At 45.6% G+C, this 21,395-nt stretch overlaps 1 protein-coding gene across 1 annotated transcript; it reads right to left on the minus strand.

The window, feature by feature from the left end:
- Window positions 1–434: 434 nt before the first annotated feature.
- Window positions 435–20,386, minus strand: LOC115309199 (chymotrypsin-C-like). Its single transcript, XM_042290482.1, has 7 exons — window positions 20,314–20,386; window positions 13,044–13,224; window positions 10,942–11,071; window positions 8,372–8,507; window positions 5,048–5,161; window positions 2,743–2,930; window positions 435–1,326 (listed from the first exon to the last, which is right to left on the minus strand). The coding sequence occupies exons 1-7, from the start codon at window positions 20,384–20,386 to the stop codon at window positions 1,105–1,107; spliced, it is 1,044 nt and encodes a 347-aa protein (XP_042146416.1). The 3' UTR covers window positions 435–1,104.
- Between the last annotated feature and the right edge of the window lie 1,009 nt (window positions 20,387–21,395).

Consider the following 21,395-nt stretch of genomic DNA (forward strand, 5'->3'; position numbering starts at 1 on the left):
GGGGGATCAGATGGCTACCGAACGTTTAGAGGCCAACACAATCAAGAAAGGGTCTGGGCAGCGTGTAGGCCAAACACCGGTCCTTCTACATAGCGAAGAGATATGATATCCGGACACGTGATGAAATGGCCATGCTGGCTGTGAATGCTGTTGTCCACTTCGGTGTTAATTATCAATAAAAACTTCACTTGAGTATAAACGCTTGTCCTGTGCTCACCTTCTACTTTTCTGCATTTGTTATGCCCTATGTCGAATCTACTAAGCAGGAACCAACTAGCACGCATCGGCAGCCTAAATATTGGTCCAGTGCGTCGAGAAATAACATTTTACGGGATATAAAATTACCCAGTTCTGCGAAGAAACTGCCAATCTTTTTGCAATTGCTTATCTGCGCAACAACCACGACACCGAACTGCAACTTTAGAAGTGAAGGAAAATGGGAAAGGATTTACCAAAAGCAACCCATAATTGTTGGGAATTAACAAGCTGTAACTGATTAATTAAATTTTTGACTTTCGGTATCATATGGGCGTTCGCTGAAATTACGTGAAAAGTATAAACTATTCGACACATCGCGCTTCGCATGGCCAGTTTAGAAGCCTCTGGATTATTGTCTCAGGAACATCCCTAACCCCTCGCCGTCCCGACCAGTTTTCGGGACGGCCAGGAGTTCAGCAGGAGCAAGAGGGCTACCATGTCGCAGGAAGTCGGGAACAGCATGACAGCAGCCGCCTTATTAAAGACCAGCGAAATCAGCACTCCACACCACTCCGTCGTCGTCGTGGTCGACCTCCATCACTGTCAGCGTTGCGGCACGTCCGGCATTAGCTAGCTTTGCCGCTTTGAACCTCATGCAGAAGAAGCATGTTGCTGCTGTTGCTATTCTAATGAATTTGGTATATTGAGCGTCTTCTTAATATCTGGTCTTAATGCGGACACACTCGGTAACTAGATGCAAAAAAGCAGATACATTTTTTTATTTTATGTAAAACTCTAAACACCCATGCAACACCAGTGATTCCGCCCGAAGGTTGCTCAGATGATCTCAATAATTGTTTTAATAACATACAGATATGACCGGTTTGAAAATTTTTCTAAAACACACTAATTATAAATGCCAAATTTTGTATCATTTGCTGGCTTGCATGTGCAATTACTAGGATCTTGAACGCAGGGAAGGATGAAGTTGTCCATGAAGGGCTTAACTCTAACGAAGTACATCGGGAGATGGGTGACGTTGCATGGCAACTCGGTAGCGGTTATTAGTCCCATCAAGGTCCAACGGCCATCTGCTGTCTTGTACACCAACGGGCCTCCGCTGTCGCCCTGTTTAAGAAATGAAAGGGGAACAGAATAAATTGAACGGTTAAATAACGGGAATTCACGCAAAAGCTAATTTGCGTTTGTTCACGCTTAAGAGATAGCGCAATGTGGGGCACCCATTACGGTTGTTTGACGCCCTCCATTTTTGTGTCGAAGAAACCTGTTGCTCGTATATTCTAATCAATGCACCCTCGTTGAAAGGTACTTGGAATGCACCGTGTCGGCGCGGCGACACACGTTTAATTATAGTTGTAACTCAAAATTGACATTTACGAATAATTGAGTGGTGGCATGGGTTCAATTTACCACTCCCAATATTACTGAAAGCAGTATAGGCGAACCAGTATAAACACTAAAAGGCTAACGGATATGCTTATTGTTGTCGGTCTTGTTTGGCCAACACTTTTCTGTCCGATACTCTTGAATTTTTAGAAGTTCTAACAATCAGTTCTAAAATTACCAATCAAAATTTCGTGCTCACCGCAAAGAGCACTGCATGGAAGAGCTACGCTGGGGGTCATGAAGAAAGCTTGAGTACATCTGGACTCCTCTTTGTCGAAGCTTGTTTTTATACCAAGCTCATTTCTAAACGGCCAGTGTAGTGGAAACACCGTGCTTGCTTGACCAGTTACACGTCTATTTTTCTCCACACGATGGCGCGACCGCCCATACTAGCGCCACGAGAGCGGAGTCAGATGATGAGAGAGAGGCAATTGATTGACCCGGCAAGCCCGTAGCTTCCATCACACTGCCAGTTTAGGGGTGAACGAAGTATAGGCAGAATGCTGAATATTCGGAGTTTGTTCGGATGCCTAGATAATAGTCGTCGACGCAGTATATCCGGACGAAAGTAATAAGAGAAAAAGAACAACAACGGAAACACAGACAAGTCACGGGACTTCCGGTCCAAAAAAGAAATATATCGAGGAAAGTAGTGGTTGAAGAGATAAATGTGCGGAATGACTGCGGGGAGGAGCTTCAGTTGTTCCGCCCCCAGCGCGAGCTTCCGACATTAGGCGACCCTTTGACGTTTCGTGCACATCAAGGGCGCGTTCGCTGCCAAAGCACAGTGGAAGGCGCTGAGAGTTTGCCGGCAAATGGGCGTTCTGAAGACACTCCCTATCATTCTCATTCTGTCAGTGAGCACAATCGAGAGCGTTCTTGATTGCTGACGCTAGAAAATGTTGCATTCTGAGTTTTTCAGTATTAATATTATTGGGACTGGCTGCACCCCGTCTTCCTTGGGCTGCCAGATGTTTTTTGGGCCGTTGAGCGCATGTGAGCACCTACGTACGATATTTATATTGACTGCAGATGTTTTTATATGCCTTCGAAAAGACAATCGGTACATTTAGCTTTCAAGACTTGCCTTATTTTAACTTAATGGTGCATATCTTACTAAGAAATGGTTATTCTCACCGAGCATATAGATCCAAAGTCGTGCATACCGCACACGATGCTTTCATGAAGTGACGACTCGTTATACATCCCTTCGCATTCCTCATGTGGGATTAACTGAACCCGGGCTTCTTGGAGTATATCAGGAATTGTATTTTTGAATTGGGGCACTGGTGCCACACCATAGTAGTCGTAATACTCGGTTGTGTCTGAAATATAAAATCAGATGGAGGCCGAACGGTTAAGCTGACCATAATACATTCTTTGTAATTCGAAATGAGTTTGGAAACCGTGAAAATGTTTCTAAATGAACTCTATCTTGCGAGATTGGTCTTCACGATTTGTGTAGGAGTTTAAAAAATAAAGAACTCAAGAACGTTTGTTACTGCGAGATTGACTTTAGTATATCTGTATTTTCTCTCCAGGTAAAATTGCTTAACGTCTGTGGTATGAAGGAATCTTAAAGATATTAATTCCCTGGAGAAGAGAAGCAAGTAGTACAAAGGACAAGCACAAAGTTTCAACAAAGCTCAGTGACCTGTGCGCGACTGGAAAATCCGCCTGATCATGGTTGGTAGAGCGCTCCACTGCAAATAAAGACGTCCCATGTTCGATACCAGGACCAGAAGGATTCTTGAAGTAGCGCAAGAGTCACATAGCTGTGTTTGGAGATTTGTGTTTTTCCTAGGTTCCCCTTCGCAGGGATTATTAGCGTTATTATTGTTCAGCTCGCTTGCACCTTTGCCCTAATTATATTATTATCAAAAGGAATCTTGTTAGTTATGAATAAGAATATACTTGTTAAACGTCGCTAAAAAGTAGGGTACCTGGATTTAACCCCCCGGAAATTAAATGAGGAGATCATGAGAGTTGAATTTCTGGAACACCTTTCACAACGTGTTCAAGGCGAGTTTCAGCATTAGAACCCTGATTTTGAGTTTTCAAATTAAGTCTCTTTCAGTGAGCTATATTATAAGTATTATATGGTTACAGGTAGTGTATCCCTAAGTCTACAGTTATTTTTTTTAGGATGAAGGGTATCACGGAATCAGGCTCTCCATGACACTAGAATGCCAGTATACGGTGAGAGAAATACGTAGTGAAGGTAAAATTATTTTTGTACTAGATATTTGGAACGTTTCTGCCCCAGAAGCATTGAACCAAATGGATAGGTGAACCTAAGCTGTTAGGCGCTTTTATAGCAAGATAATACCGCAGGAACATTCTTAAAGGGGCACTGACACCCCACAGGTCGTATAATTTGTTGTTGAAAACGATACAAGTTGTAGTCCTAGAAACGCAAAAAAAAAAAAAAACACGACGCGAAAAAAAAAAAAGCCTACAAACGAGCGCGCCTTTTTTTTTTTTTTTGGCGCCCTTCTCTCCCTCGTCTCACTTCCTCGTATCTTTTTATTTGTGGCGGGAACAATATGAAATTTAGAAGGTTTGTAAGCAACATTTCTTAAATATTTAATAAGGATAATCGTAAAACATGTCTTTTTTAACGCAATTGCGAACGCACTACGGCCCTTGTTTTGGAAATACCGAAAATCGGAGTCTGAAGTAGCGTCGCCTGCCGGCTTTGTATCATCCCTCAGTAAGCACGGCGGAGCTGGCGGCGCACGGCATATATGGCAGTGAGGATGATCGGTGAGTCGGGGAATGGGTCGAAGTTCTCTTCTTTAAATGCCCATAACCTCTCAGACTTCGAAAAGGAAATCGTCAAGCGGTCACAACAACTGCGTTCGGTATCTGTTTTACCGTAGTTTCGGTGGTAACTCCGCCGGGGCAGCCTTTCACGCAGAACCGGCGCAACGTGGCCCCTCACGTCGCTGACAAAGTCCACTGCGCGTCCTCTTCGACCTCGCACCGTTTCAAAGAAATTGAGATCGCTGAAAGGGGCCTAAAAAAACTTCAAACTCGAAAGTGAAGCGTCGTCTGCTCACAGCAGCAGGCGGCGGGCACGGAGAAGAGAGTTGGATCGCGGAACGAGGGCGAACACGACACTTCCGGACGGGATGGTTTGGAGACTTCGGGGCGGGATGGTTTGGAGACTTCGGGACGGGATGGTTTGGAGGCGTGTAAGAAACTTGAGTTGCAGGATAATTGAATCTTTGACGTCACTGCACTAGCGCGGATCGCGTCGGAAGCTTAAATTGGACTTTGAGAAATTGTTTTTTTACTTCACAAATACTGAGTTCCCAAGTATCGAGGATTGAGGATGATGTCCGGGTATCGTTTTCAATCGTTTCGGATTATAAAGAATGTCTTATTTTGGCATGTTAGAGCCCCTTTAAGCACATCTGAGTGCATCGGTATACCTTACCTTCAGTTACTTCTTGGGATTTTTTCTCGGAGCCGGGGTTTACTGTCGTCAAATCTTCTATGGCATGAGACCCGTCTACATCTTCAGACGAAGACTGATTATTCCACATGAGCGCTGCAAAAAGAGTGGAAAAAAGATATTGATTAATGTAGCTGGACTCTGTAGCTGTTAGCCTTTAAGAGTGCATCAACATCGTTAAATGATTACAACATATTGTTGCAAGTGTAGTCCCAGGTAATATTCGTGTATAATGATAAACTATATTGTTAATAGAATTCATCAAAGCATTGAAAAATCAGTGTGCCGGGGACGTATGCGGAGCGAATTCGATTTTATTGTTGTTTGGCACCATACATCACAATTGCTATCTTGAGGTTTGATACACACGGTGAGGACTTTAGAATACACATTATAACCACAATGTATTTAGATGTTCTGTAAACCAATGCGTGCAATTTTTAGAACAGTTTTCAGAGATTTAGGGTTTGCATCGAGGCGTTGGTCAGTATTGAGTTACACAGCTCAGTTTTGTTACGGATTTAATGGGTTCGCATCACCAATGCTATTTATAATGCCTTGCCATTTTACCAGTTAGCAAATAACACCTAAATTACGTTTTGTTTTCTTTTTTCTTTTCCTTTTTTATAAAAAGGGATGAATTCTACTCGATTTGCGCGTATGCTGAAATCATTATCCCAAAACAACTGCCTTGGACTTTCTGAAGAAATACAGTATATTTATATATCTGCATAAATAAGTGAACCATAAATTACTTTGACAGGAATTTTGCAGACTCAGCTTTGATTTGCTGCCAAACCCTTTGATTTTGTTTTTTGACGCTATAATCACTGTAGCTGATGCGAACGCGTTCATATTTGCTATATAAATATCTGTTATTGGGTATCCTTCCTAAAAAAAAGTGCTTTCATGAGGTAGTTTCTTACGAACTTCGCCGTTCCGAACCGTCACTCTCATACAAAACACCAAGTAAGCTTACGTGATGACAAGAAAACACGCTTAAAAAGAGCATCTTGCAAGAAAAAAAAAAGGAAAATAAACTATTAATGATTTATGTAACATTTGAAACATTTTCTTAGGAGCGAGTATTAAATTGTAATTTTTTTCACGATGAACCGCTAATTTCAAATCTGTAGGAAATTTAATATAGGTGCTACTCAACCCCACATTGAATTTCTAATGGTTTAAAGAGTCCCTTCAAAGCAATACAAGAGTTTAAATGCAGATTTTATGTATGCTATAAGATTATAATTTGATAGGCCCTTTGGTGGAAGCGTAACAGTGTACTGGAAAAGCGCTTTTAGTAATACCTGAAAAGTTTAATATGCTGTTGTACCACAAATAAAAAGCACTGTTGTGATTTCGTGTAATGAACGAACTCTAACTGGTAGTTAGGTGTAATCTAATATGTTTTTACAGGAATATACCGCAGCACCCAAAGGGATTATCACCGGAAAGCTAACAAATTATTCTAAATTATTGAGGCTATGCCACTGTGTATCCGATTTCATTCTTGAAGTATTGTTGCACAGAAGGGTTATATGAAGCATCAATTACGTACAACATTTACATTGTTAACTTCGCTATCTTGATCGAACATTTGCGAATTAATGTATGACTATAATCAGTCCCATCGTACGATGGACCAGTGTTACAGGCCGCGGGGACCGTTCAGAAACCCGATAAAGCCACGTGATTTGTTTGCTGACGGCGTACGCTTGCTACTACTGAAGACTACTGAAGGGACTAAATATCATCTGTATGCGATGTAACGAAGAGAACCCGGGATAAGAACCAGTGCCGATTAATAAATGAAGATGAGTCAGATCGTGCGCTCGACAAGGGAGCGTATGTACGGACTACCTGTGGACGGGGGATACAGGTCCAGGTGCGTTCACAAAGATTGGATTGGATTGGCTAAACGACTTGCGCCCTCCAGCTTCTCCAAACAGTTGACATGTTTACGAAATATGTCATGAATGCTTATGAGACTGAATACCATGTACCTTTCCTTCACCAATATAAAATAGCGCCCGTTCAAAACAGAGAACCATTTGCGAGAAATTAGTGCTCTTCGTACTCTGCGTATCGAAAGTTCTCTCGCGCACTTTTTTTAAATTCGGATGCGCGCTTTCCTGAGCTTGACCTTCCGGCCCTAGTTCATCGCAGGGTGAGATGGAGTATAGTACCAAACCTACTCTTTTCGATTTTTGTTTTGTTTGAGTATATGTTATACATCGGTATTACCAAAGGCAGTTTTGACGGAAATATTCTGGCCTGATGGAAATGTACTCATGCTCTAGTACTAGCAGTATGTTAAAAAAAAGTCGTGGAGGTTTTTGAGCACTTTCTAAATCCTAGGTATGTTCCCTCAGAAATATTTTCAGTGGAATGTACGCCAAAGAACTACATTTCTTCACCTAACGCTACAAGTTAAATATTTATAGATTAAGGGCAAAGGAATGGAAAGTGTTATCTCGTAAACTGCACATGGTAGCACGTCCAAACGCCCGCCGCCATTTTCCTGCTATTACTCCAGCTGAGAATACGATTAAGGTCACCTTGTGTAATGGTGTATTCTGAATAAATGTAAATATTTCGGTAAACCATACAGTCATCAGTGTACAGCCGGAAAATGGAAAATACATCATTTGGGATTTCAATATTAGGGATTAAAAACTAGAGAGGTCCCAAAAAGAAAGGTTTTGGTTTTTCAAGACGAAAACGGCAACGCCGGGAAATACCAGCGGTGGCATCAACTCTTTTTGATTCCTTTCCGTAAACTAAAATTGCCGTAAAATTTCAAGAGAACTCACGCCCCCGAGTGGGAACAATATCCGAGAGGAATCGCACCAAACGCAGAATTCGCTGTACCGGCAGGTCTGACAAATGTCGCAGGCAAATTTGTAGAAGGTTACCGCGCGTTTATTGCACCACAAAATTGCACCTGCTGCGTCCGCAACCTGCGGTAACCTTTCCCGTGGCACAGGTGTTCGTAGTAAATTCCCGCGAGTTTATCGCATCGTTAAACGCGAATTTGCCGTGTACGCGATCTGCGGTATCAGTTCCCGCGTCACGTGGTTTGTAGCCGGTGCCAGGGTGTTTAACATTAATTCTTCATAAAGTTTTGCTGTGCCACCATTAAAGATAGCCCACTCCATGTTTTCACCATTTAATTCTTCATTTTGAGTGGGCGCTCTTTCGGAACGTTACGATGTCGGCAGACAGAAACCTCTAAAATGGTCGTATTCTTTTATAATATTAGCCTTAGGTGTTTTGAATGACAACTTTAGTAGTCGCTCTTACGTTCAGTGTGTCCCCATCCAGCAACATACATGGGAACCTCACTATCTGGATTGTCATTGATGTCGGGCAGACAAACTGTTTTAAGTGTTTCTGAACAATTCACATGTCTTTTCAGTGTTATGATGGCAATGTCAGTCTAAAAAAGAGAAAGGTACAAGTGATTTGATATAATTCTAAATATAATGAGAACAATGTTACATACTTTCAGATTAGGATATTGCGATACATCAAAATTTAATTTAATATTAGCCCTGTGCATGAACAAATCGGCGACATTCAGAATAATAAAAGTTTTAATTGGGCAATTCTGGAGGAGGATAAATCTTCAATATTTTGAATGTTTTCCAGAATTCGTTTATAGCCCTAGCGATGAAAGAACCGAATGTGGTTTATTAAAGAGGCATAATTTATACTAATTATTTTTTGCTCTATTGATTCAAATTCCACGAGATGATGCAGAAGTAGAGGATAAAAGAAGAACAAAACACGTACGTACTTTTTAGTGTCGTCAATTAGACAGCTACCAAGCACTATTTGAGCAATAGAGAAGTGTGAAGTAGGAAACAAAGTTTTACAGAAAATATTGAAACACTCATTGCATATTGTACTTAGCAGATTTTTCCACATGAAGGCAATGCATTTCTGTGTACACTCGTGATACTAATTTCAGCTGTACTCCAGATTGCCACTCACTTTGCAAGATGCGAAAACAAAATAAATTATTTACGTTCGGCAACAAGCCGTGGTGCGCTAAGCACCATTCGTTCCGGACGATACGATTTCTCGCGAGTAAATAAGTTGTTGATATTGAGTTTGGCAACCCTGGAGAATTTTTTCCAAACCCATTTCCAAACCCCTTTTGACAGAATAGTTGTTTGATCGCTATTGTTGATTAGTGGATGGATGGATTAATGGTTAGGTTATTCTAACAGGTTCTCAACTCACATAATTAAATAAGTTTGAATTGTTTTTTTGTCAAGCATTTTATCATATTATAGTCCTCATGAAAATGTTTTTATAATATTTACACAACGAAAAGCTAATATAGTAATATTAGCTTTTTATTACACCGGAAGGCTGCTGGCTTTCATCGGAAGGCGCGATATTCTCAAAGGGTAACGAACAAAGTAAAACTTTGGTGGTAAAGGCATGGTGGTTTGCGCAAAACCGGTTCACACCCTTGCGTTTTTCTGGAACCATGGGCGTCGTGCAGACTTGCGCTCTCTCGTGACAAGACAACACGGTGCCTGGTACTCAGGCGCCATTTATGAGATAGCACTGAAACTGCATTTAACTAGTGTGAAGGTTTCGCAATATTTTCAATATTAATTGTATGCTCTATATACAAGAAATTGTCCTTCACAACATTGTTAAACGTATGTTAAGCTCAGGTTGAAAAAAAATCTACAAGTAAAGGGAATGTGGGAACATTTTAAGCGATCCAGGGTTCCCGGTTTGTTGACGTCACTGGTCAGTGTGTTCTTTCGTCATAAGCGAGCACAATTGGGTGCGCAATGTTGTTGAACACTCTTAGTTGCTGTCAAACGCAAGTTCGGAAACCAGCCTATAGAATCTGCGCAGCGTTACCTGAATTTAGTAACTGCCTCAATAGGGCATACGAATCTCAAAACATAGCCCTAACGCTGCCGTAAAACCAACGAAAATTCCTCTCTATGCTTCCAGAAGATCTTACAGAAAACCTAGATTTGAGAGAGGGAGCAACTTGAAGCATGCACAGCGTTTGCAGTTTAATGGCGGCCACTTTTTGTGCGGGTTGGCTGCACGTCGGCGTTTTCGCGTCAAGAGCAAGATAGCTGGCGGAAAGGCGGAATTGCTTGCAGTCGAACGACGCTTTCCTTAACTCCTTGCACATTAATTGGACAGTTAAACTTAACTCATAATACAAGTGACGTAATACCGAGTCACCAGTTTCAAGCACTCTGGAATTCCGGCACGCGAAAAGCTTCATGATACCGGTGTCGCCGTGGGGCGGTTAATTCCCTATCACCCGAAGAGCGTGAACATTTCGGCGGGAGGTGGTAATTCGAATAAAGACTTACAGTGCCACCTGGTTAATGCAGGTCGCTCATAAAACTGGCAACGTCGCCCGTTGAAGCACAGATATGAGAGGTTTTATTATTTGACCCACCGAACTCGCTTAAACATTGCTTCTCGAAATAAAGGATTCGAATGTCCACAAACGTTTTGATTTTTCTGTTCTAGCCTTTTGAACATTTTTTGAGCTGTTTGATAACTGGCATTTTTAGTCTTCCTTTTAGCGGGAACGTCACAAAAGCATTTCATAATAATATATGCAATCAGCGCATCGACTTTCCCGAAAGTGCATAATGTATGTAGCGTTGACGAGAAATAAAGTGAGGTTTACACAAATATATAGTATATGCTGCAGGAGCAGGTCATATCGATAGTTATTTTTAAAATTTAGTTTTTTTTATAAGAATTAGTAATTGAGTACCTCAGTTAATTTAATTAAGTTTGATTGCTATTAAATTTTATTCACATCTTGTTAAGGTAACACTTTTTATGAGAGCGTTCATGCGGTCACTTGCCTCGAAAACGCCCTTTACAAATTGTGGGTGTATGCAGATGGTTTCAATTTCTTCCTTCAGTCCTTCTTTCTCTGCTTGCTTTCTGGAATAGCTCCCGAGCATAACGCTAAGGAATTTCTTGGATATGTGGCTGTAAATTGATTATACATAGCATTACTATTTCTGTGCTGACTCTCGACTTTAAAGGGGTTATGACATGAAAATTAAACGGATAGATTATTCTTGAAATAGAATGCTCGTAGGCTACCTAGTATATACACCAAGTTACGCGATTTTTAGAGCTCTGGTAATAGCAATATTCAATTTACGAATTTTTATCATTTTCATCTGGCGACCAGGCAACACTGCCCAAGTTAGTCACACCATGGTGTCCATAAACCACGTGACCATGAACACTCTCTCATTCTAGGCGCCCCCATGATTGCTCAAGCTCTCCTCGTCGCGGTACGCTCAAAAACGCTCACACAACTCGGTAACCCGAAAGCTATTCTCGCTCTCACCCCCAGCCCGTTGACCTTCCGCCCTGCATGCGCCTGCGAGATATTCCCGGACGACGGTGACCACTGCGAGTTCGTCCGTTACTCGTCGTCGCTGGAGCTGGTCGCCAGCGGGTCGCAGTCAAAATGAACAGCTTCCAACATCTCTTGATAGCAATCACTTTCATCGCTGCTGCGATCAATGTCGAACACTTCGACAAGGCGAGCGATGCCGTAGACGTAATCGTCACGGACCGCATGCTCGAACCGTGGAAGGTAAACGAGGAAGTTGCTCGATACGCCAAGAGAGCCAAGACTGTGAGTGCGTACAAGGAGACACCGCGCTGGAGGCTGGCTACGTCATCAGCCTCCAGGTCCGCCCGGATATGCCCCTCCGAGGGGCCCGCATATAAATCGGTTTATCCACGAAATTATCGCGCCCTTTTCAAAACAAATTTAGCAGGATTATAGGAACATACAATGGGTCGTAGCAGTACCGTTATCTCATTTTTTATTTTTGACGTGTCATAACCCCTTTAAAGGAACGTCATATAAACACCACCTGAGACCTAGTGCGTCCTCCTGATTGAATTTATTCACTAAAGAAAGCTGATCAGTACAAAAGTTTGGAAAAGACTACATTGTACTCCGCCAAATGTTTACGCGTTTCACGTGACGTCAGTATCTATGGCGCACATGTGTTGCTCGTCTCAGCCACTGGAGAGCAGCACCGCGGGTGCAGAGATGCGCTCCGATGACGCGTTGATACAAGCTTTTTTTTTTTTTTTTTAACTAATAATGCTGGCATTTTTTTTAGGCGTGCTTTTAGGAGAGCTGTTTTTTTTTCGTATACTAGGCAATATACACTAAAGCGCTAAGGACAAGGACAAGCAAAAGACGCAGAGGACAAGCGCTGTACTCACAACTGAAGTTTAACTCACAACTGATCTTTAAATCATAACTTACGTTTAACTCACAACTGACTTTAACTCACAACTGACTTTTAGGTGTGAATCGCACGTAAGCCATTTAGCGATCGACGAGACTAGCGACGGCGATAGCGTCGGGAGTCAGCGACGAGCGACGAAGATTTATTACTGTCTTTTGCCGCGTCGCTTGGCTTCCGGATTGCTAGAAAAGTCGCTCACATCGTTAGTCACATGCTGCCGTTGCTTCCTTGCGGTATGCCTCGTCGCTCGACTGACCGAGTGGCAGCGAAGCGGGTCGCCGTCGCTTGCCTCGTCGCTCAACAAATCGCTTACATGCTGTTTATACTTTATACAGGCAACTGACATCGTCTTCTAGGTACGAGGTGCGAACTATGAGCCGTGTGCACACCACGGTCCTGAAAATACGGCAGTACTTTCAAGGGAAGTGTCACTTGCAGTTGGTTTTTCTTGAGTTTCGTATAACTGTTGATTATTGTTGATATAAAGAAACTATTTTAGACTCGTGGAAATGGAGCGTGCTGGTTAAGTTACGGTGTTTGTGGAGACTAACATAGAGGACGAAACGTGTCGTCGTGTTTTCGTCCTCTATGTTAGTCTCCACAAACACCGTATTTTAGACTGCTTTGGGATTTATTCATCGAGAACCTTACAGAATAGTACATCTAAAATTGCTTACGTCAGACAGTGAGCACTTGTCAACACATGTCGGGAGGTTATCAGGGCTCCACCGCAGCGGTGTCCGAATCCACCTCTAATTTCAAACATCCATGGCCATGCTCCGGGAGTCGCGTTAGTGCCGTTCAAAATGCGTTCACTTATCACAGAGTCTGGCGTTGTTGTAGCAAGTCCACAATTCTCTGAACGAAACGGATTCGAAACGTTTTATAGGTAATGATTACGTGGAGTTAGTAGGAGGGAATGCTTTATAGAAAGAAAATAGCCGAGCGGTACATTTAAGTGAGGTCCGGGATATAAAACAGAGTGCTATCAGAGGGGTTTTTAGATGAAAGTGTTTGACTCTCCATGGTTAACTATAATAAGGAGCACGAACTACTTACTTGGAATCGTAGCGTCAGAACATAAACGAGATGCAGTGTGTACGCTGTGACCACAAGGATTAGCCGAAACCTTAGTACATAAACTGAATAGAAAGTAAGTGAAGTATTCACATTTTTAACCAGAGTAGGAAAAGAGGACGGGGCAAGGTTCTTCCGACTCTCCTGTTTTAAAATGTCAGTTTTTAAACAGCTCGCCTGCACTCTTGCTTTAACTTTATTAAGTGAAGTATGGAACTATAATGTCTTTGCAAAACACTTTCAATGACGAGAAAAACGTTTGATCGCAATTGTTCGCCCCAAGTTCACCCCATTAAAAGTTTATTAATTCCTGTTTATTTATTGTTTTTTTAGTCACCTCCCGTATTATTGTGGTGAAGGTGCCGGGCACCGGATGCCCCTGTGGCGTACCCCTCCGAGGGCCCACAGGGCAAGTCCGACAACAAGCCCACGATGACCCAACGAAGGCACTACCAAGACCCGATTAAGTCGCCGCACCCAAGGCCAACATCCGGAATTGGGACGTTTGCTACCCAGCACCTCCACCAGAACGTCACGGGTGGTGTCAAAAAGACCAATAAATTAACAGGAATAAATAAACGTTTGATGGGGCGAACTTGTGACCAAAACAAAAAGAGAGGAGATGATAACAACAAAGCGTCGCGGGCGTCGAAGTCGGCCGAACAGCAGGATCGAACGCTGGGCACGACTGACCCCGACTCGCCACGAGGAGCACCTTATTTATCGGCGTGGGTTTCTTGAACATTCGGCCTAGAACGTTCGGCGCGTAGAACATTCGTAACACGATGAGACGAGAAAGTTCTCAAACATGCGATAGTGAAAAGTAGAAAGAATAAATAAAAGAACTTTCCGCTACCTGGAATGAAACCCAGATCTTACACGCGACCGTTAACCGCGATAACCATTCGGCCACGCACGTTCTCGGTCAACTACGCGCGTGGCATTGTCTAATGTCTTGCCTGTGTAAATTGGAATATTTGTAAACACGCACCGATTGCAACCGCCGCTTCAACGGAATTCAGTGAACCAAGAATAATGCGAGCATATGCAGCAAGGCGGACGAGGAGATGATTCTGCTAAAATGCAGTAATCACTCAATTTCGTTGCAGCGGCTAGTTACCTCAGACTATGCGTTTCAAAGCCAGTCTACGGGTGACTGAATGGAAAGCGTCGAATAAACAACGATTAAGAGGGGGACAGAGACAGAAAGAAACAGACATTGACTGTTAATACCGTCTGAGTGTTGGCTCAAAAAAAAAAAAATTAACATTGACTGTTAATACCGTCTGAGGTCACGTGACCTCATGGGGTCACGTGACCTCAGGGGCTCACGTGACCTTTGGGGGTCACGTGACCTCGGGGGTCACGTGACCTGAAGGGTCACATGACCTTAGGGGGTCACGTGACCTCAAGGCGGTCACGTGACTTCTGGGGGTCACGGGATTTCAGGGGTCACGTGACTTCTGGGGGTCACGTGACCTCGGGAGTCACGTGACCTAGGGGTGTCACGTGACCTGGGTGGGTCACGTGACCTCGGGGGGGTCACGTGACCTCGCGGTTACGCCGACGCCGACGGCGACGGCGACGCCAACGGCGACGCCGACGGCGACGCCGACGCCGCTCAAGCCGGCAACGAGCCCCTAAGAGCTGCGCTCTAAAAGTGACTGATGACGTCATCAGTGACGTCACTGGTGACGTTATCGGCATCCGCATTGCCATCGTCATCGTCACTGATGACATCATCAGTGACGTCACTGGTGACGTTATCGGCATCCGCATTGCCGTTATCGGCATCCGTCACGTTATCGGATGCCGATAACGGCATCCGATAACGTCGCGTTATGGTGACGTTGTCGGCATCCGTCACTGATGACGATGTGATCCCGCCCAGGTCACGTGACCCGGGGGGGGGGGGCGGGCTCGCGCGGTGCATTATGGTACATTTCCCATAATGCACCGCGTTATTACGCCGACGGCAACGGCGACGCCGACGCCGACGCCGACGGCGACGCCGCTCAAGCCGGAAACGGGCGCCTAAGAGCTGCGCTCTAAACAAAATAAGACGCGAGGAACATAATAATTATTAATCCTTCGCATTACCTCATGACATTACTGGTGGAGGTGCGTGCGGGGTACCGAAACCGATGAAGGACGCCTCTCCCAGGTCTCGCTGCGGAAGCCAAGTCCCGGGCTCAAGAAGACCGTCCGTGCAGACTACCGAGTCCTGAGCAAGCAGCCACACCAAAGGTCAACCAGCCCAGAATTTGGACGTCTAACGGATTCGTGAACTTATTACAGAAGAATAAGTCAACGAAACCATCAATGAGCCCACTGGGCCTGCAAGCGAAGACTCCCGCTGTTGCCTAAGGCGTCACCTGCCCGTCCCTCCTGGTACGCCGACGCCCCACGTACGCCGACGTCCCTTGTACTCCGACGCCCCTTGTACTCCGAAGCCCTTCCACTTCAACCTCTACGAAGACATCAAGGACTGTATCAACCAGTACGAGCGAGTGGCCCGTTATAATGGGTGGACGCCTCAGCAATGCCTGCAGAACGTCTAGTTTACCATAGAGGGCACGGCGCAACACTGGTTTGAGAATTATGAAACCTCGATTACGTCATGGGACGAGGTGAAAGGAGAGCTCGGACGGACCTTCGTGAGTCAACAGCGATGGGAGAGCGCCTAGGACCTCCTTCGAACGAGGACAAAAGGCCCCAAAGAAAGCGTCACCAGCTTCGTTCGAGATGGCCTGCGACTGAGCGCACGTGCCGACCGAAAAGCCACAGACAACAGGAATCTGCGTGTCCTTACGTGCGGGGTGAGGGACGACATCTTTAGAGGCCTCGTCCGCGAACCCGCCGGCAACAGTCGTAGCTTTTGTCACGGAGGCAATGAACACGGAGCGCGCCCTCCAAGCACGCGCCTCCTACTACTCAATGACATGCAGGCGTCATTGCCTCCACGCTGCTTGGCGACGACATCGGTGGTAGTACCCGGGGCATCCGTGAGGTTATCCGCGACGTCGTCCGGAATCAGCTTCGAAAGTTGCTGCCTGCGGCCAGTCCTCCGGCATCCCTCTCCATTGCTGAGGTTTTTCGCGAAGAAATTCACCGGTCGCTCCGACCAGAGGTTCCCGTCACCATGGTGGCGCAAGAGGAGCCGACGCTGACCTACGTCGCCGTGACCCGATGGCCGCCTCCTTCTCCCAGTTAAAACCAGGTGCCATTTCGACGGGACAATCCAACGCCGCAGTAACCTCGAGGCCAAAAACTAGTCCAGCGCGTCTGCCCATAGCAACCCTCGCCGAGAAAAGCCGAGGTGTGGCGAACGGCCGATCGACGCTCGCTTTGTTACCATTGCTTGGAAGCCGACGATACTACGGAAGATGCCGCTACTGACAGCTGGGTCTGTGAGGGTTTGCGCAGGGTGACCTTCGACCACGCTGTGGGGAGAGACCTCGGGACATGGACAACTACCTACGCCGCTTGACATCTGAAGCTGTCTCATCGCCGAATATATCTCTCGCCTTCACCGCGAAGCCCTGCATCGCCTTTTCTTAAGTCCCGCCGGGAAAGCCTGCCAACTATGCCTCGCCGGGGAAGCGAATCGCGGCAACCCCTTGAGATGGAGTTGCCAAAGATCTCCAGCGGTAAGATCATCAATGAACGTCGGAGGGTCCTTACTCCAGGGACGACAAGCATCGAAACAACGATTCTGGAACTGTGCTTAACAACCTCACCATTGGTATCGACGGCAACGACGTGTCGGCAGTCGTGGACACCAGAGCAGGTTACACAGTTTTCAGTGGGAAGCTCTCTCGTCGCCTTCGGAAAGTCACGATACCGTGGGTCGGCAGGCAAATACGCAACGCCTAAGGACACCTCATCACTCTTGTTGGGAGGTGCACTGCTAGCGTCGAAATTAATAAAAACCTGTCCAGTCAAGTTCGTCGTCCTTCAGGACTGTGCGAGAGACATATTTCTTGTCGTGGATTTCTTGTGTGTGTACGGTGCCGTGATTGACCTTGCAGCAAACAGGTTGAAGGTGCGAAAACCCGTCCTACGTTCGGGGGGGTCCAAAACGACGTCAGCCGCCGTCTGAGTCATTGCGGACCACGTGAGCCGGGTGCCGCGGACGAGTGTTCTTGTACCCGTCGTGACCTTTTGCTGTCGACTGCAGAAAACTTCTGGTGGAAGGCGACATCCAACTGCTTCTCGGCAGAAGAATAGGCGTTGCAAGGGGCGTAACAGAGCTGCAGGATGAACGCGCTGTAGTCCTCGTGAACTGTGCCGTTGAAGGACACGTCGACAATGTCCGGAACGTCGCCGAAATCGCCGCGACCTATAATGAGCCGTCGCCATCTCATCCGTGCAGTACCCTGCCGCCGCAGCTCGACAGTAATCTCAAGCTCAGTGCCGCGGAACGACGATACCTCAGAGACCTCCTTGTCCAATTCAGCGACTGCTCTGCGATCCAGTAGAAAGTGCGCCGAACAGTTGCGAAACATAGCATCGTTACGAACGACGATGCGCTCCTTGTGCATTGGCCACTGTACCGGATCTCCCCAAAGGAAAGAGGGGCCATTCATGAACAAGTACAAGAGATGCTCAACGAGGACATCATGCAGCCTTCAAGCTCCCCGTGGGCCTCACCATTGTACCCGTGAAAAAGAAGAACGGAACGCTTAGATTCTGCGTAGAATAAAGGCGGCTGAACGCGGTGACGAAGAAGGACGTGTATCCGCTCCGCCACATCGACGACACACTCGGTCGGCTGCGCCGCTCCTGATACTTCTCGTGGATGGACCTGAAGAGTGACTACTGGCAGATCGAAGTCGACGAAGGGGATCGAGAGAAGACTGCCTTCATCACGCCCAATAGATTCTGCGAGTTCAAGGTGATGCCCTTCGGACTGTGCGCGGCGCCAGCGACCTTACAGCGCGTCATGGACACCGTACTGGCAGACCTCAAAGGCGAGAGTTCTCTCTTTTACCTCGTCGACGTCGTGGTATTCTCGGTTAACTTCCAGGAGCACTTCCGGCGCCTTCGAGCCGTTCTTCAAGAAGTCTGGACCGCCGGACTCACCCTCAACCCAACGAAGTACCGGTTTGCCTATGGCGAACTGAAGTTTCTAGGCCAGGTTATGAGCAAAGTAGATGTTTTTCCTTACCCTGAGAAGACTCGCGCCGTATTGACATCTACACTTTCCATAAACGAAAAGGCCGTCCAATGATTCCTGGGACGTTGCGCGTTTTACCGGTGGGTCGTTCGGGATTTCACCAATCCCGCATCTCTGAAAAGACGGCGTGAACTTCGAATGGGGAGGAGAGCATCACCGGACATATGACGTGCTAAAGAAACGACTGCAGTCGCCACCGATTCTTGGCCACTTCGTTCAATCGGTCAAAACAAAAGTCCACACGGACGCCAGCAATGCAGGACTCAGCGCAGTACTGGTACAACGATGAGAGGGTACCGATAGTGTGATCGTCATCACTGGACGGACGTTGTCCAACGCGGAACGAAATTACTCGACGACTGAGAAGGAATGCCTGGCCTCCGTCGGAACCATCATAAAATTCCGCCCCTACTTATACGGGAGCCCTTTTGGAGTAGTCACCGTCCACCACTCGCTGCGCTGGTTAGTGATCCAAAAGGATCTGTCGAGACACCTCGCTCGATGGAGCCTACGACTGTAAGAGTACGACGTGACCGTGGTCTACAAGTAAGGGCGAAAACACAGCGGCGTCGTCTGTCTTCCAGAGCCCCCGTCGAGTCACCCAAAGTCTGCGCCAAAGACGGCGATGATGAGGATCGCTTTCTTGACGTAGTGGGCGTTAACGGCATGGCAGCACTCCAACGGGACAATTCTGTACCTCGCGCGCTGATCCATCACTTGAAGAAACCAGGCGAACGATTGTCCGAGCCTTTTCACTTGCCCTACCAACATTTGTTGACTGGAAAGGTGTTCTTGAAAAGGAGAACTTGGAGGAGAGTAACCCGACGTAACCCCTACAAGTTTTCGAGCAGAAATCTTCCAAGCCTGCCACAACGATTCGACATCTGGTCACCTTGGCTACAGGAGGACCCTCGCAAGTATCCGAGAGAAGTATTTTTGGCCAAAGCTCCCAATGACTGCCTGCCTCTACACACGATCGCGCCACGAGTACCAGCGACGGAAGAAACCGCCGTCGAGGCCGGCAAGCCTCCTGCAGCCGATCGCGCCCCCCACTACAGCGTTCTAGCAGATTGGAAGGGATATATTTGGACCTTTTCCACCATCGCCGCAGCGAAATTGTTGGATAATCGTCGCAACTGATTATCTCATCCGGCACGACGAGGCGAATGCACTCCTGTCGGGAATCCGTTTTGAAAGAAGCCAAGTTCTTCGTTGAGTTACGCGGACAAATCACCGCCCGCTTTTCTTCTGTCTTGGCGCTGGCTTTTCATTTTTTTTAGAAAGAGTTTGCCGATAAATAAATAATTATTTATCATGTATTCGCCTCACAGCGTTGACAATATGTTACAATAGTACTTATACGTGAAACTAGAAACTGTACAAAATTCCAGTGTTGATGTTTGATGGTGCCGGCCTCTTATCCCGTATGTCAATAACATTTTCGTAATTAGGGAAAATAATTTTGAGTTCAACTTGCTTACAAGATACTTATAGGAAATTACCACATCGACTTCGCCTATTGGGGATCTTCATTCTGGATCACAACAAAATCCAGCTGAACTACGTTGAGTATAGCATATTAAGCACAATGTTGCTGTATAATCTTGAACTTTACAATGGTTTGCTTAACTCTAGTGGTGAAAACGTGCTACGTCTCAATTACATTTCATTAACGCATGCTAGATACATACCGGTTAAACGAGGAGAAGATGCGGAGTTGTGTCTTAAGTAGAAAATAATCAGGATCAATACGTCGGCTTTCATTTTACAGCTTCTGTCGAAAGGCGCGGGGCTTCAAGCACGCTTTGCCCTTTTATTTAAGCAAACAGCTCTAAATGAAACTGTTTGTCTGCTTTTCCTTCTTAAATATCGTGACGTGAGGCACTTGCCTCTCAAATGACGTTTGTTTACTCAAGGCGAGTGCAAATAAATAAAAAGAAAAGGCTGAGATGAACTATTGACATTTAGGAAAAGCCACACTGAATATTAGAAGGAAATAAACAAGGAGTTGCAGCTGACAGACTACGCAACCTACCACGTGAAGGAGCTTCTAGCGTACGCCCATCTACAGGTTGCGAAATGCTAACAACGCAAGAAACCAACTCAACTGCCTCTTGCTAATTAACCATGGAATCGGCGGGTCTCAGTAACGAAATAATAATTAAAAAATACAATACCGTTTTGACGTGTGCTCTGAATGCGAACCTAATTATTTTGACTGTTTGTCAATTTATATATGTGATGTTTATAAGATGAATGCTTTGGTTTCTAGCCGATATGAAAACCGTCACTTAGATCCACGCAAATGTGAACTTTCGTATGGAAATTTCGAAACTGATTTGAATATGCTTTTATCCACAAAAAAAACAAACAATATTTACAAAACAAAATTGATGACCTTTTTAATGAACGTTTCATGCACAATGATCGTATCAAAAATTTTATAATTTTTTTTTTTTGCTTTAGGGCCATGGAGCGATTACTGCAACAATTTCACTCTAAGAAGATGATAATTGAAGAAGCTGAGCATTAAGCTGACGCGTATCTAATGCGTTACGGAAGCAACTGAAACAGCTGGCGTCATCGGTTCGATAACAATCGTAATAATCGTGCAACCCATCTACCTGGATCCGCGTTCTGTGTCCAAGGCCCGCGAAGTGCAGGAATACACGCGCGCGAATCGATAACTCACGTCGGCGGAGGAAAGCAGAAGATGGGAGTGTTCGAAAAATAATAAAATAGTGGTAGCTTCTGTGCAGGTGCAACGCGTTTG

The sequence above is a fragment of the Ixodes scapularis genome, unplaced genomic scaffold (genome assembly GCF_016920785.2).
Source record: "Ixodes scapularis isolate PalLabHiFi unplaced genomic scaffold, ASM1692078v2 PGA_scaffold1__304_contigs__length_218370807, whole genome shotgun sequence".
Taxonomy (NCBI): Eukaryota; Metazoa; Arthropoda; class Arachnida; order Ixodida; family Ixodidae; genus Ixodes; species Ixodes scapularis.

Bases quoted from the DNA above. Each gene is read 5' to 3' on its own strand.
- LOC115309199 (XM_042290482.1), bottom strand. From the start codon at position 20,386: ATGAAAGCCGACGTATTGATCCTGATTATTTTCTACTTAAGACACAAC. The intron at 2,931-5,047 runs GTAAGGTATACC...TTTATATTTCAG, and splicing joins ATCCCAAGAAGTAACTGAAG to ACACAACCGAGTATTACGAC. The intron at 1,327-2,742 runs GTGAGAATAACC...TTTCTTAAACAG, and splicing joins ACTTTGGATCTATATGCTCG to GGCGACAGCGGAGGCCCGTT.